The 17,052-nt window shown below is 41.3% G+C and overlaps 1 protein-coding gene across 1 annotated transcript in view; it reads right to left on the bottom strand.

Annotated features, from left to right (window-relative positions):
• The window catches only part of ERC2 (ELKS/RAB6-interacting/CAST family member 2), a 361,357-nt gene extending 344,848 nt beyond the window's left edge, over positions 1-16,509 (bottom strand). Inside the window, exon 1 of the mRNA XM_060271028.1 lies at positions 15,714-16,509. Within this exon, the coding sequence (XP_060127011.1) occupies positions 15,714-16,370 (657 nt within the window). The 5' untranslated portion in view covers positions 16,371-16,509. The remainder of the gene's footprint in view (positions 1-15,713) is intronic.
• Between the last annotated feature and the right edge of the window lie 543 nt (positions 16,510-17,052).

Genomic DNA, 17,052 nt, shown 5'->3' with positions numbered 1-17,052 from the left:
CTTTCATGATAGAGGGAAAGGAAGAGGAGGTCTGCCCTTTTTCTAAAAATCAAAAAATGATACCAGTAACCTCCTCCTTCAAACAGGTCAACAAGAAGCAAGAGAAGAACATTTCTGGGAACACAGGGAAATCACGGTGGTCAACTCTGATCCTGACCTAAATGTGTTCACTGTAAAGTCTGAAAAGAGCCCTGCACAGACAACTCTACACCAGTAAGTGTACACACAGCAGGTTGTCTGAGTATTTGGGAACTATGATTGCGCAGAGAAGAAAAATCAATAGAATGCATGGCGAGGACACTCTGTCTGTACAGCTGTATATAGTCCTGACAAATCTTGCCCTCAATACAGGGGTGGAGTGTGCCACAGCGATGCCACTCCCCTCCCGCGTGTGTTCCTGGGATGCCTGAAGAGTGAGCCGAAAGGACTCATGAAGTGAATAAACCATTTCGAGGAAACGGCCATGGGTGGTATACTGTAAGATTCCCATGGAACTGACAGAAATTTGCTCATGTGTTTCAGGCATGTAAGTTGAAATAGAAGACTCCCAATTCTATACCCATTCCTTTGCAGGCATAGATGGGCTTCTTTCTTTGAAATGAATCAGGCTTCATATACATGCCAGGGCTTCACACACAGGGCTTCAAACACAGAGGTATATGGATTTGGGTAGGAGAAAACAAAAATGACTGCACAAGGAATCCATATCAATGAATAAACCAGACTAAAAGGATGCTGTGCCTTGTTTGTTTCTGTACAACCATTATTCAGCCGTTCCTGCTACACAGTTCAGCCATTTCCCCCCCTTTTTTACAAGTGTTGCAATATCACTGGTGTCTAAACTTCTGTCGTCACTCTTTAATGCTGCAACACCTATTTTCTTCATGTAGTAAGTGAGAGGACATCTCTTCCAGTCTTCACCACCTAGCTGACGGCTTGTTTTTTTCCCCTCTCACCATTTAGATATAGAAGAAGCCAAAGCAAACTAAAATTCAATGGGAATTTATTTAATGCTAATGCTGCTGCTTGCATAAAAGGAGAGAAAAACCTAACCTCACAACCTCAGACTCCTAACAATTATGGGTTTAAAAAAGAACAAGGGTCCTCAGAATGCTAGCATTCATGTCATTCAGTCATCAGGTTTTTGTAAGATAAAAGCATAATTACACTAAAAATGTGTCCACTGACTTGGTGAAAATTCATTCTTTGTCAATGTTAACAGGCATTTTAAAGACGCCTCATTATTTAAAACTGTTGCATGGGCCCTGTAGGTTAATGGCTGTTTGGGCGACAATGTGTCCTACTTTATTCTGTTTGGCTTTGCATTTTTCAAGTAGTGCACCCCCCGCTATCCAAATGTACAGTATGAATGTATGACTAGGGTTGTAGTTGATGGGACCACTGGAGAGTGTTTGGGGGTGTGGATGAAGGGGAGCAGGTATGGGTTGATTGCTGTACAGGCAGTGTCCATTCTGCATGCGTTCAACTGGCGAGCAACAGCTGACATGTGTGCCATTTTCAGCCCCGGAACAGGGCAGGGCTGAACAGGGCAGACTTACACGTGCTCTGTCGACACATACAGCAACCCAGAATGCAACCCCTGCATAAACGGGGAGCTGCCTGTACTGCAGTGGATGTGGAATTTGTGAGAGTGGAATCTTGTTTTATGGATTTTGATGTTTTACTTGGTTTATATACTGAATAATTTAATTGTGTTGAAATCCTTTGTAGACCTTTTGGAATCTTTTATGAAAACCAGTATGAAAAGACTTGAAACAAAAAAGTAAACAGACAGTGTGCAGGGCTGGTGCCTCTGAGCATACAACTGTATGTGTGAAGGCATCCTCTCCCCCCCCCCCCCGGCAGACTAAGGGCTCATCCACACTTTGCTTGTTCCGTGCCTAAAAAGAATGGACCCAAGAGGTCTTCTGCTTGTCCCGTGATTTCCAGGCATGGGTTCGAGTAGTTTTTCCGTTCTCCCTGCCACTTTCCTTGGGAAAACCTGCTCTTTACCACGGAATCAAAGCAAATGTTGATCCATGGAAAGCCCAATTGATATTTGCTCAGATTCAATGGTAAAGAGTGGGTTTCCCTGGGAGAAACCAGTGAGGAAAGCAGAAGTGTAGACAAGCCCTTAATGCTGTACAATTGAACAACAGGGGGTGGAGCTAGCCAGCCACACAATTTCAGGGTAGGGTCCTGTTTCCTCCTAACACATTTGTCCAGTACATGAAGATTACATCTGATAGGGCTTTATATATTCATTTATATTGAGCCTAGTTGTTTTGGTATAGACTGCTATAAGGCCAGTTTCTTATAACACTGTTTATTGAATTTTAATTCAGATATTTATTTTACAGTGAAGAGGTTTTTCCTTCCTTCAAAGGATCTTTTTTGAACACAAAACAGGAGTTTGAAATTCATTTACACAATCACTTTGATCCAAGGAAGAGGCATTTTATTATCTTCTTCTGCACCACTGGTGGATCTCTTTCCTCTATTACTATTATTTATTACTACTTATTACCTATATAGTAACTAATGCTGCCTTTTTGGATCTTCCACCAAGGTTCAGCCATCTTTTCTCAACAGATGAGACTTTCTTGGAGGGTGGGGTGTAGGAAGGGGGTAATGTTGGTTGGGAGGATTGTTATTTCATGTTATTTGGGGGGGAAATCAATACAAAAAGCAGGTTAGACTTTCCAGTTCACATCAGAACACATTTCAGGTCATTTTTAGTATTGCACAATGAATAATAGATGCCTTTTTAGTATTCTTACCTTTAATCCTCAGTAATCAAAAAGGCTACTCTACACCACTGAAGAGCAGATTTTGCTGCTGAATTTAATATTTACTAAATCTTCTGAAATAATCAGAAGATTTCTTATTTCAATGTCATCAGTCCTCAGCAGAAATTCACTGTTTGTATCAAACTAGCCTTTTAGGTTGTAGATTTATAATGCAAAATAAAGATCTGTCTGTTAAAATATATACAGTGATGTATTTCCTAAAAAATAATTTGAGTAGGCTTGTTTACCAGCTATTACAATCCATACATTCCATTCTGTGTTATCAAGGGCAGCATTCTCGCCCAAGGCCTGTTTAGTGTTTATTATGGATGGGTAAGCAGACAGCCAAGGGAACCCTGGGTTGCATTTTTATTTACAAGTACAATTTGAAATACATTATTTGGTCTATCATTTTGATTATAAGGATATAATCAAATCACACAATTTTAAAAAGATAAAAAAGAAAAGTAATATCGGCATAATATTAGCATCCCTGTAGCTGCGTAACTAATGACAAGCAAGTAATGCAAGTATGGAAAATTAGCATTGTGACTTGGCAGAGCTATATATTTTAGTACTAGAATACTGTTATCTTGACAAAACATTGCAACAGGCCAATCTCTTTTAAACAAAAGCAAAACAGTGGGAGAAGTAACCAGGAAATACCTCAGCTGAAGGCAAACAAAAATATTGCTCTTTCCTACTCATATGTCATACTTTCTCCCAAGGATCTTCAGAAATTTTTTGGGAGCTTGAATTCACAATAGTCTTCACCCTGCTTATCTGCTTGACAAGAAGCCAGTAACAGGAAAAGCAGCAACCTGTGGCCATTTTCACAATGCAGCAAAAATCCCATTTAAGCAATGATCTTTTATTTTGAATCACGTGTAAGTGACAATGTGGAAGATTGACCAGGGTCTCCCAACTGCAGTTTTATATTTTATTTAGTTCTGTGAACTGCCTTGAGACCTCCGGGTATATGGAGGTATATAAATTCTAATAATAGTAGTAATAATAATAATAGCTGCTGCTACTACTACCGGTAGATAAAGCAAACTTTTCTGAAGAAAAAATAGGGACATTTCACTCACACACTAAAGGGTTTACATTTGCAGAGTCTAATGCAGGCATCCCCAAACTTCGGCCAGTCAGATGTTTTGGACTACAATTCCCATCATCCCTGACCACTGGTCCTGTTAGCTAGGGATCATGGGAGTTGTAGGCCAAAACATCTGGAGGGCCGCAGTTTGGGGATGCCTGGTCTAATGGTACTAGACAATCTTTTTGAGAGTATACAATTCTGCAGCATCTAGAAAGATTCCCATCACGCCACTTTTCATTAGCTGCCAGCACATATTGCGTGTTCTTATCTGTCATGTACATACATGTCCATTAGCCTGTACCTGAAGTTGTAACCTGGCAGCTGGGTATGAAAGCCCACCCACATGAAGGCTTTTCCAGACAACCATAAAAACAGAATGACTTCAACCAATATCAATTTGTTTGTTGGCAAGTTTTTAAGTTAACGAGTTTCTAAGAACAATCCAAACACTGGATGGCATCCAAAGGCGTCACAAAGTTCCTTTGCCCGATTTCCAGTTATTTCCTCTGTCCATTGGTGCGTCTCATCCAGAGAGGTTTGGGGAATGGTCACACAGTAAGGGGAGAAGGAAAACTGCTTGCACAAGCGGCCTTGCACTAAATTTTGGGGTTGATAGTTTCTATCAAGTTATTTAGCAGTATTTAGCCCAGACTACTGTTTAAGAAATCAACAGTACTTTGTATTTGTAATCAAATATAACAGGGCCACAATTCAATCTGAGCGGAGCATACTTAAGCTCATTGATTTTAGTGGATTTAGGCATGTTTAGGTCTGCATTGGATTTTGGAATTTTAGGTTAACACATTTGTTTCTTCCCAGGCACACAGAAGGCAAAAAAGCTAATAAGTTATCCAACAGGAAGATGAGGGTTTTTTGCTATGAAACATAACCTTTTAATTTCATTTTTAAGGGGGTGACTCAGAACAGAACACTTAACACTGACACAATTAAATCCAGGCATTTATCTCTTTATAAAATAAGAGGGTTTGTTTGTTTGTTTGTTTGTTTGTTGCCTTAGTGATTTCCTGAGGCAAAAGTAGTGCCCTCATCTTCACTTTAGGGTGTCTCATCAAGAACATATTTCTACCCAGAATTATAGAAAACTGTGTAAAACAAGACTACGCCAGATGCTGGGAGGAAATCTGAGACTGAAGTATTCATCCTCTGTGCTACAAACCAAACTTTCTAAGAGAGTCTTTTGCTTCTGCTACAGGCAATAAACCTTAGCTGGCCCTACACATAACATAGCAAGCACGGTGACAAATGTTACAAGAGAAAGCACAACTGATAGAGACTTCTTAGCAAAAGCATAGACAGGTCTGATCCAGCAACTGACAGGAATCATGACTATCCCCTCGGCGTTAAGGCAGTACACAGTTCTGCAATGAAGCATACCTTTAAACACAAGAGCTGACAAACAAGAGAAGCCCTTTTCATAGAAACCTGAGCAGCTTTATTATACAGAGTCAGACTATTGGTCTATCCAGCTTAGTATTATCTACACCAGTGGTTCCCAACAGGTGGTCCGGGGACCCCCAGGGGTCCGCGAGCTATGCCAGAGGGGTCCGCAAGATGCTATTAGAATAAAAAATATATTAAATATATTTCATATGATAACAGATTTTTTGTTTTGGCCGCTTCCTGCATGAGCAGAGTCTAGCGCAAAACTAGAATTAGATAGAGGCAGTAGTTCTGCTGTATGCAGTTAGGTGGCACTTTACAAACACTAAAGGTAAAGGTAAAGGGACCCCTGACCATTAGGTCCAGTCGTGACCGACTCTGGGGTTGCGCGCTCATCTCGCATTATTGGCCGAGGGAGCCGGCGTACAGCTTCCAGGTCATGTGGCCAGCATGACAAAGCTGCTTCTGGCAAACCAGAGCAGCACATGGAAACGCCGTTTACCTTCCCGCTGTAGCGGTTCCTATTTATCTACTTGCATTTTGATGTGCTTTCGAACTGCTAGGTTGGCAGGAGCTGGGACCAAGCAACGGGAGCTCACCCCGTCACAGGGATTCGAACTGCCGACCTTCTGATCAGCAAGCCCTAGGCTCAGTGGTTTAACCACAGCGCCACCTGGGTACAAACACTACTGTTTTGCAAAGAGGAAGTGCGCGCATTCTACTAACGCTCACCTCCCCAAGATGCTTTGCGCGCGTTGGCTTCATTTGTGCGCTACTACACAGGTATCCTGTCTTCTCAATTCCCCTCCCTCCTCCCTGGTGCGCGCTGCCTCTTTGCAAAACAGTAGTGTTTGTAAACAAAGCGTTGTTTTTCGCGGAAACTACAGTTCGCGTAGTTAAAAATGGACCGTTGGTTAAAAAGTGGTTCGTTAAAACGACAAAGGCCTACAGATGAAGAGGAAGATAATGCATTTGATGTTCAAGCAAGTAAGTCAGTGACTCTCGAACCGATCTTGTCAGTGTCCATTGAACCTAAATCGTTGGTGTCCCTTGAACCTAACCCTTCCAAGATCAGTGTTAAGCTTACTGGAAAAATCAGATTAGGAATTAGGAATTAGGAATTAGATTTAGGATTAGGAATTAATGGGGGTCCTTGTCACAATAGCGGCTCGATGAGGGGTCCTTGAGAAAATTTTGTTGGGAACCCCTGATCTACACTGACTGGCAGCAGCTCTCCAGGGTTTTAAGCAGGGGTTTCTCCCAGGCATCCCTGGAAATGCTGGGGATTGAACATGGGACCTACTGCATACAAAACAGAGGCCCTGCTACTAAACCATGGCCCTTCCCCCAAGTCTTTTTCCTCAACAACTCTAAGCACAAAATATAAGAAAACTTGTTCACTGTGATGATCTGGCTAATTATCACTCTTAGAGCAGCTTGCTTCTCAAATCAGGAACTCATGTCAATTATTTCAAAACAAGATGCAATAAAGAACTATAAGTTGCGCAAACACAAACATTTGATACAACAGACAACCATTCACATATAACCAGCAAACCAGATTTGTTTCAACTATATTCAGTCTACCTCAGTGGTCTTAATAGTCCCCATGTTCAGATAGCACATCTAAAACAGTATCGCACCATTCAGCTCGATTTTCTAACAGACCACCAGTAATATAGCCAAGGTATCCCCACTTGAAATTCAATATAATATCCTCAGCAAGGGATAAGTAACAAACAACTGGAAGCCTTTAAATACCTACATTCCTGAACTGCAAAGATATATCATCATGGACATAAACTCAATTCTTTCAAGTTGAGTGTTAATGTGAGAGAAGTATTAGATCCGTTGAAAGAATATCATATGGGATACATTTTCAAAACCGTGCAACGGATTGAAAAATCTGGGATCAGCAGCGCCGGAGCACCAGAAGTCACTTCTACGCACTTCCGGACATGCGTAGAAGCAACTTCTGGCGCTGCGGACATTTTGGAAATGGGCACAGCGGCATTGGAAGTCGCTTCTATGCATGTCTGGAAGTGCGTAGAAGCAGCTTCCGGTGCCGGCGTGGCACCGGAAGAACATGACCGTGGGCAGGAGCTCCGTAATCCGGGGGAATACGGGGTATTTTGCCATTTGGGACACCTGCGGGAAACGGTAAGAAAATACGGGGGGTTTCCCGGGGAAAACGGGGTACTTGGCAGATATGGTGTGCACAGTCTTACTAATGTTCCACCATAAATGGTTCTATACATCAGATACAGCATACACAGTAGAATCCTCTACTGTAAACTAATTGAATAAGGCACTGTCAACTACATGACAGAAAAATTAAGAGCACCAATCAGAAAACCAAGGAAGGAGAACTAAAATGAGGGGCAGTGTCTGAAGCAGTAAAAATTTCTGAAGTTATAATGTGATGGTAGCAACTTAATAGTTCTACAGTTTTCTCCCTCTTGGCAGAGTGGAAGAGGGGAGAGTAATTTTTGTTTTCTTCAAATAGCAGAGCCCCCAGGTGGAAAAGGTAGTGGGTGGGAGATGCTTGCATCTTGAAAAAGAATGTGCTATTGTATTATCACACAAAGACCTACAGGGAGGGAATAAAGAGAATTTACCAGTGACAAGAAAGCCTGTTTGATGTATACACTGGAATATTTGGCAGTGAAATGTTTCATAACATTACCTTGAAATTTTAACTTTTCTGTATTCTTATAAAATGAACACTCGGGTTCAGAAAATAATTTAATAATCCTGTTATATTAAATTATTTTCTGAACCCGAGTGTCCTCATCTTTCATCCTAAAAAGATGCCAATGATATGTATATCGGGGATCACCAGTGTGGTGCCTGTGGTGCGCAGAACCAATACAGAGGGGAAACAACAAGAGGGTTTTATAAAGGACTTTTTCAGAAGATCCTGGTTGTCAGGATTAGGCCACAGGCAGCAATCAGGTGTGAGTCAGGAGCTGGGAGTCGGGACCAAAGATAGCCAGAATCAGAGGGCATGTCAAGAAGCAGAACCGAAGAACAAGACTAGAAAGACAAGCCATGCCAGACCTCAGGTATTCAAGCAAAGCTCTGCTGAAACAGGAAGCCTTCCTATACTCCTACTGGTCCAGGGGAACCCAACAGCCAGCCTAGGAGGAATCAGTCTGGAACATTTTCTCTGAGAAGCTGCAGTGATGTGGTTTGCCATATGGGACAATAGTCTGCTGTTTTGAACACCAGGTGAAAACAATCTCGGCTGCCTAGACTACAAACAGTACTGTACTGAGAACATTAATAATTGGAGGCTTATATACCAAAACAGCAGCTAAACTCAGAGTTCCCATTTTTATCTTCCACCCATCTCTGATCATTTATATTACAGTGATTGAATACTTCAAAAACCAATCTACTATGAGCACTTCAGCCACAGAACATTATACTTAAATATGCATTTATGAACGCACCACTACTAACACACAACATCAACTACCACAATCTCCCCAACACTTGCACTCAGTTTTTCCACATTCTGAACACAGACACTAAAACGTAAAATGGATTATGTTACTTACCTAAAATGTCCTCAGTTTCAGTGAATGAAAGTGAATGGAATAAAGAAAATACAATCCAACAGAAAGTTAAAAATGAGCAATTAAGTGCAAAAAAAAACCTTTGAAAGACAAAAATAAAATTAAAACAATGAGCAGAGAATAGAACATTTGGTGCCAGTCATTCAGTTGTATTTACCTTAACATGAGATTTTAACATGAAAAACAATAATGATTTTTTTTATCCATAACAATCTCAAACAAGTTCACACAAACAAAACACAAACAAATACATACGGTACTGGATTTATGTAAAGCTGACCAAAGGACTAGAAAACTTGTTTGAAAGAGAAATGTTGAGTTGATGAAACAAAATGGCATTCTCGCCTTTTCCAGAAAAGGGCAGGAAATGCTAGCTCCTGGCCCTGTCTCCTCTATGGACTCCTCCTGTGCCTGCCTGGCAATCGGGGCAGAATCCAGGTGCGCCCTACACTCTTCCTTCCCCAGACATCAGGGAGGAGGAGAGAAACATGAAGAGAATGAAGTAGAAATGAAGAGCTGGGGAGGGGAGCAGCCAACAGGAAAACACAGTGGAAAAACCCACTCAGAAAGGTGATCTAGCAAACAGGATGAAGGAGAGGACTAGACAAAAGGAAAATCCACACAAAACAAGCACTTAAGCAAGCCTTTCTCTCAGACACTCATAGAGACATGAAGATTGGAGAGATGGATGACTCTTCCCCTCTGAAGAGGATGCTGCAAGTTGAAGACATTCCCTATCAGGAATGTCGTCCCCATCCATCTGGTAAACAGAGCATACAACAACAAAAATGGACCCTGGACTCCTCTGCCATATTACAAGGAAACACTAGATGATTGCATAATCCTAAAATATCAGGGTCGTATTAACTTTTACTTAGAGTAGACCCACTGAAATTAATAGACCCAAATTAGTCATGGTCCTTAATTTCAATGGGTCCGCGCTGAGTAAAAGTTTAAAACAACCCTCCCTGCGTTCCTAAGGCTGCATATCTAAACACACATACTAGGGAATAATTTGCTTCTGAGTAAACCTGCATAGGATTATGGTGCATATGACTTGCACTGCGATCCTATACATGTCTACTAAAAGAAAAAGGAATGTAATATTAAGTTGCATAGGAGTGCAAACTCCTATGTATCATTATGTTTGCAAACCTAAACTCAATTGGGAGCAAGTGCCATATGATAAGAATTACATTTGGGTAAACTTGCATAAGAGCATGGTGAAAGGAAGGAATTTACATCTTAATTTTGTAACAAACAACATTTTCTGTACTATTGTGCTTACATATCTGCATGAATTGGATATGGTTTTTTGTTGTTTAGCTGGATTTGCATCCATTATTTTACAGATCAAACGTTTCATATGACTACAGACAGTGTAATTTATTGCTATTCCTTCATCAATGAGCTGTCAAACTGAAGAAGCGCTGTTACCATTGAAGCTATAAATATTACACACGACTTGATATTTTTTCTCACTTATCTTTTATTAATCACAGAACAAATGACATCATACAAGAAAATTAAAAATAAAAGGTAAAATAATCTACACTGTGACAAATTAGACAGATAAAATATGTCAAGAAAGAAAGAAAGAAATCACCTGTAAAGCCAACATTACTTAATGAAAATTATGTTTCCACAGACAGTAATCCAGTCAATTTTACCCTGGATTTTTTTTTTGTCCTGACCTATAACAGTATTTTGCATGTCTTGTAATAAATAGTTTGTGTGAGGTGTTCATGTAATGAAGCAGTACAATATTTTTAAAAGTGATAATAATAATAATTTATTATTTATACCCCGCCTATCTGGCCGGGTCCCCCTCCCACCACCACCACTCTGGGCAGCTGATGCATAGTATTGCACTCATTTATTCATGTGTCTAGATATACTTCTTAACTGGCCAGAATTTTAGCTTCATGGCTGGTTGCCAGAACTGGAAGATGCAAAACTAGAAAACCAGCTAAGCTATTTTATTGTTGGTTAGTTCAAATGCTTTGTTCTCTGAATTCAAATGTGCATACACATACTGTGCTGCTAATGTGGAAATTCTCTCCACAGTAAGAGTGTTTTTCAAGCCGCAAGCAGATGAACCATGTAGCACAGGCCACGGTCTCCCACTCAGTCTGGCAACTTCCAGCCACCTCGTCCAAAAGCAGTGGGCTGCTGGCACTGCAGAGAGCCAAGCCGAGGGTGAAATATACGATACCAGATTCCACAAAAGGCCAGGCTGTTCCCTTCATAAAGGAGAGTCAAGCTTCATATATTCAAAAGCAATCACTCTGGTGCACCAGAATTTAGGAAAACAAAAGTTGGCAACCCAAACTCTGACAACATCAGAACGTTTTTAGAATATTCTCTATAATCCTAGCAGGAAGCTTCACTCATTATATCTCTTCCAGTGAATGATGTCCAAGAACAATGAACAAATGCAGAGGGCAAATATTCACACCATCTGTGCAATGAGACCTTAGAACGTTTTAAAACTTGTTTATTTCTTTTTCTTTAATTTTGCGTTCAAATGGGGACTCAGGAATCCAGAATGCCAATAATCCTAACCATTCCCATATGAAAAGGTGTGTTGTGAGCAAGCAGGAACCATATTTGTCCCAGGGACCTCTGCAGTCTTCAAGTAGGGATAGAAAAGGGATGGGAAACCTCTGGCTCCCAAGATGTATCCGGTTCACAACTAAGTAGGACCATAGGACAAACCTACTGGGACTGTTGGAAGTCCGACTACATCTGGAGGGCCACAGAGGGCCTTGGGGATTAACCACTCTATTACTTACACAGTGATGGAATAGCAACTCATACCAAGAGCTTAAACCAATTCACTATGCTTCATGTCTGCTCTAAGGCCTCTGGCATGGGTGTCTTAATTAAGAAAACACAGATGACTTTTCTGCCATGATTGACAGATCTTTAATGTCACAGAGCCTTTTCTAGGTATGATTTAAAACAAACAAACAAACAAAAAACCTTTATGAAGGTAGGTGCTTACAACAGAAGCATTTAGAGCACATCCAACCCCCCTGTCCTCCCTGCTACCTCATCAGATCAGAAATGAACACATCTTTGAATGGGAAAGAATGCAGAAACAAGTATCTTTTGCTAGTAAGTGGAAATGGAAGTCAGGGTGTGACGGATTGGCCTGGTGGGCAAAAGAACTCCAGGGTGCAGAGAGTTAAACCCCAACCTCCTGGATAAATGACACATTCCATTCCTGAGGGGCGGGACTGCCAGGGGTTTAAAAGGAATGGGAGGGAGGTTAATTCGGTTGAGAGGGTTGTGGGAGCGAGGGAGAGTGTGGGTAGGCGTAGGAGATCTTAAAGTGTTCTGAGGAGTTTAATTGAATTATATTATCTAGCCATTGTTTATTGAAACTAAGAATATGATCTAAGAGCCTGTACACATGAAACCATTACGCGTTTAAAAGACCTCTAGTAATAAAGCTTTCTTAAATGTTAGTGGATGTGCTTAGTTATTCCAGCTGGGTATCTAATCTCACAGAAGTGGTGGCTCAGTAGAGGACAAAAGTTACCTCGGGAATAGAGGCAACGGTTTGTGTCTTAGAGTTACACGGAGGAGGCTTAGGAGGCTAACCTGGGGTGCTACAAAGTTGCCAGAGTGGAAAGGGCAAACTTTTGCAGTGGGGAATCAATCTGACTGAGACCCTTTACTGTAGGCAAGAGGTTAGTCTGTCAAACAGCCTAGAGTTTATCATGATACCAGGCCATGTAAGCTGGAAGACTCTCTTTACTAAGAAACCCAAGTAACAGGGGTTTATTTTAAGGCAGCAGGAGAAGTGGGGGGGGTGGTTTCACCCCGGATTCCTGTGTCACATTTTTAGTAATAGAGAGGGAGGACATTTCGTCACATATTAAGAAGGATCCCCGAAAGTTTAGTGACAACGCCGGGACTGGGTTTGCCGCATATTAATTGGTGGCAAAGTCCTTTTGGGTTCGTCGCACAGGGACTGAATATTGGAGCTATATTTGGGGGGGGGGGGACAATATGATTCCAATCCAGGAATGTGACTAGTAATTGCTTCAACCGAAACAGTTAATGGTAGCCTTGTACCCAACACGGTGAATTTCAAATGGGATGACTTTCATTTTGAGGATGGGACTGAAGAACTGGGTTTTCTCCATACTTCAGTGTTGTCCCATTTAATCACTTCTTGTATTTTGTCTTGTAGAATTTATTATTAGCCAGCAGGGACAAACCACCTCTTACCTCATAGTGTTTTTCTCTGCTTCATTGCCCCAACCTTAATGCTATTTGTTGGTCAAGAGTTAGATAAAGTTTGTTCTGTGAGCTGCTCTGAGACCTCCGGGTATAGGGCGGTATTTAAATTCAAATAATAATACAGTCATACCTCCATTTATGACCGCCACGGTTTGCGACCGATCGGTTTGCGACCGCCGCGGACCCAGAAGTGTTTACATCCGGGTTCCGCGGCGCACGGATGTGCAGAAGCACTCTATCGGCGCTTCGCGCACACGCAGAAGAGCCGCTCCGTTTACGACATACTCGGGGAGCGACCGGCTCCCCGGAACGAACTGCGGTCGTAAACCAAGGTATGACTGTAACAACAACAACAAGAAGAAGAAGAATACAAAACCCAAGAGCTGGTTTTTACACATACAGTGGTAATTCGGTTTAAGTACACAATTGGTTCCGGAAGTCTGTACTTAACCTGAAGCATACTTAACCTGAAGCGAAAGTAATGGAAGGTGGATTAATCCATTCCAGATGGGTCCACGGAGTACTTAAACTGAAAGTACTCAAACCAAAGCGTACTTAAACCAAGGTATGACTGTATATCAAATAATCATTAAAAAGTTCAAGATTTATTTCCCTAAAATATCTGAAGCTTCTTTAGAGGGGAGTGTAGATACCTACTATGGGGGTTAATATTGCACACCTTTCACCGAACACTGCCACAAGGCTTAAGGACACTTGCAGAATTAAGCACATAGCATTAGCAACTCAGAGTTTAACTAGTTTGAAAATATACCAATTGCAATAGAGATTTCAAGATATCTTGACTGAAGGGCTTTCGATACAATGGTTTCTTTGTGCAATAAACTCACACCTGTACCTCAGTTGTTTAAGGAGAATCCTATTCTCTATCCGAGTTGCTGAGTAGAACTATGTTAATATTCCTCTTCTATTAAAACTGCATTTTCTGAAAGCACTTATATCACTAATCTTGTTACTTTGAAAATACCATGTCCCCATTTTACACACAGAGAGATGCATACCTCTCTCTAGCATGCCAGATATAATTGGGAATGGTGCGTAGAATGTTATTGCATTTACTACTGTCGGCACCCTTCCCATCTTTGGGGTAATATTCAAAATAAGAACAGTGACCCTTCACAACAACAGTTAAGTGCTTATAACAGAATCAGCTTGGCATTAGCAAAACCATGCCCTCTTTCCCCCCAATGATCTGTGGGAGTGGCCTGCAGGCCATTGGTTGCCCACCTCTGAACTTGAAAGAGAAGCACAGGGCATGTTTCTTGGAAAGTAAACGTATTGACTGGAGAATGTGTATAATGCCCAAAGAATGTACAAAACGCAACTGAGATAATACACATTTCCAAAGGCCTAATAGAGATTATTGGTTGGGAAATGTGCACAATGGCCTCTTCATGGGCAGATTATGTGCACATTCTCCATGACACATGGTGGATGTATACAATAGCTGCAGGGGGAGGAACATTCACTGGAAATTTCACCAGCAGGAGAATCCCATGAGTGGAGTTCTCATGGAAACTATGACCACGCGTTATACTGTAATAGATTTATGCATCTGGTGCTAAACTCAGGAGAAAGGCAGTTTCAAGCCCCACCCCTCAAAGCAAGAGGCAGATAATGTTTTAAAAGCTAGCGTACTTGCACCTAAGCAAGATGGATATCTGAAGCGTGTGTGCTTTTATTTTATTAATCTGTTGCAGCAAAAACCAGGGAGGTCTTGTGGCACTTTAAAAACAAACTAACATGTTGTGGCACAAGCTTTCACTTTACTTCAACTCCACTTCATCCGATGCATGAAGTGTAATCCTCAGGTGTAAAGGGAAAAGGGGGAGTTATATGGCAATACTTACAGATGCCCACACCCAACCTAAGACAGTTGGCTACATACCAAGAATACAGACACAGGGGCCAAACCCGACTTAGTCATGCTGGCCATATGACCCGGAAGCTGTACGCCAGCTCCCTCGGCCAGAAAAGCAAGAAGAGCGCCGCAACCCCAGAGTCGTCTGCAACTGGACCTAACGGTCAGAGGTCCCTTTACCTTTACCTTACTGTTTAATGTAAGTTAAGCCCCTGACCTACTGGTCTATCTTGACTATGCCCTCTCTCCTTGATAGATATATAACATGTTTCTATAGTAAAGTTTCCTGGATGCATTTATATTATTGCAAAAAGTCCTGAAAATACAAAAAAATAGGTAGTGACTAACAATCATTCTCCACATTATTAATGGAGAAGACTAAGAAATTCTGAATGAAGTGAAGCTTATTGGTGCACTTTCTTCCCAGTTAGAAACTAGAAACAGGCAACGGAATTATTATGTTACAAAGCCAAAACATGCCACCAGTAGGCCATCACTACACAATAATGCAACTTACCCTACCTGGTGCCCTCCAGTTATTTTGGACTAAGAGTCCTATCAGGCCTAGCCAGCATGTCCATAATGGCTGTGGCTGATGCAAGTTGTAGTCCAAAATATATGGGGGAGACCAGGTTGGAGAAGACTACAATAAGCAAAGCCACAATTGCCTTTTCCGCATACCATTATTTTCATTTGCAATTGCTTACCTGGTTCTCCTCATGAGAAACCCTCATCTGCTCTTTCAGAACAGACATTCTGGCCGCTTCTTCTTTCCGCAGCACTCTTTCCTTTTTGAGCTCGGGGCTCCAGAAGGTCTTGATGCTATTCATGGAAGAGCCAAGCTTGCTATCTTTGATGTCCAGTTCTTTCCTCAGCAAGTCATTCTCTCTCTGTAACTCCTTAAGCTGAGCTTGTAGATCTAGCATGGTGCTGTCCCTTACCTGTCTCAACATAGAAGGGATCTGGTGGTGGTGGTGATGTGCAGAAGTGGTCAGCCCCCCATGCTGATCGGTGTAAGAAAGGAGGTCTGAGTGGGAAAGGCCAGCGGAAGCAATATTAGGACTGCTCCCCATAGCTGTCACTCGACCACCGTACACAGCTCGATTTGTAGCCCTTCCAAGAGTCATTGTGCCCTTGGGGTAAGTAGTGGATGCCACACCTTCATGGTCACTCAGGTACATTGGTCCGGATGTTGCATAGGCGGCATTAAGTGACTGGATATTCTCCATTGATAACGTCTTACCTGTCCCTCCACCTCCTCCACTACTTGTTCGCCTATGGCCCAGCCGAGGAGATCTTGGCAAGCGAGGGGATCTGGCAGGACTGCCTTCCAAGTTACTGATTGTTCTTGCACTTCCATACATTTTTATTTTAATGTGAGGTACTACTTAATAAGAAATTAATCACACTTAAGTGGGTTATTCAACCTCTATTTCCAGTTGCTATTGTTGGCAAGCTGCTTCACAGCATTCTTCCAAAAGGCAACGAATTCCTTAAAATGACTTCTCCAGGCTGAAGATCTGAAAATAAAAATATAATTAAGAGATTACTAAAAGTAACTTGACAATGCCAAAACCTGAAAGCACAAGTTCATTTTAACTGTGGGTTTATGAAATTACAATAGTACACTATCCTTCTGAGCACATTTTCAAACTAAGAAGAATTCTGTATGTTATAGTTACTTTTATTGCCAAAGGGCTTTTTATTTTTATGTGTAAGAATGACATATACGAATATACTGCTAAGGTAGATGGACTCTGACATTGCTAGAACATACACTAGATTCCATGATTAACTCTGTGCCATAAATGGATTTTTTTTAAAAAAAAAAAAGGCAGAAGGGAGAAATAAAGAATTACCAAATATTTTTAAAAAGATTGTGCCTAGAAATCACCATACTGCAAGTGCATTTGCCATGGGAAAAAACATTATTCATAATAATTTGGTAACAAGTCGAAATCAAGATGTTCATGTTAGTACATAATAATTTATTATAATAATTTTTTATTTATACCCTGCCCATCTGACTGGGTTTCCCAACAGCTT

This window comes from Zootoca vivipara, chromosome 2 (assembly GCF_963506605.1).
Source record: "Zootoca vivipara chromosome 2, rZooViv1.1, whole genome shotgun sequence".
Classification (NCBI taxonomy): Eukaryota; Metazoa; Chordata; class Lepidosauria; order Squamata; family Lacertidae; genus Zootoca; species Zootoca vivipara.
Note: the sequence above shows the minus strand (reverse complement) of the source record. Positions and strands in the feature narration are given on the sequence as shown.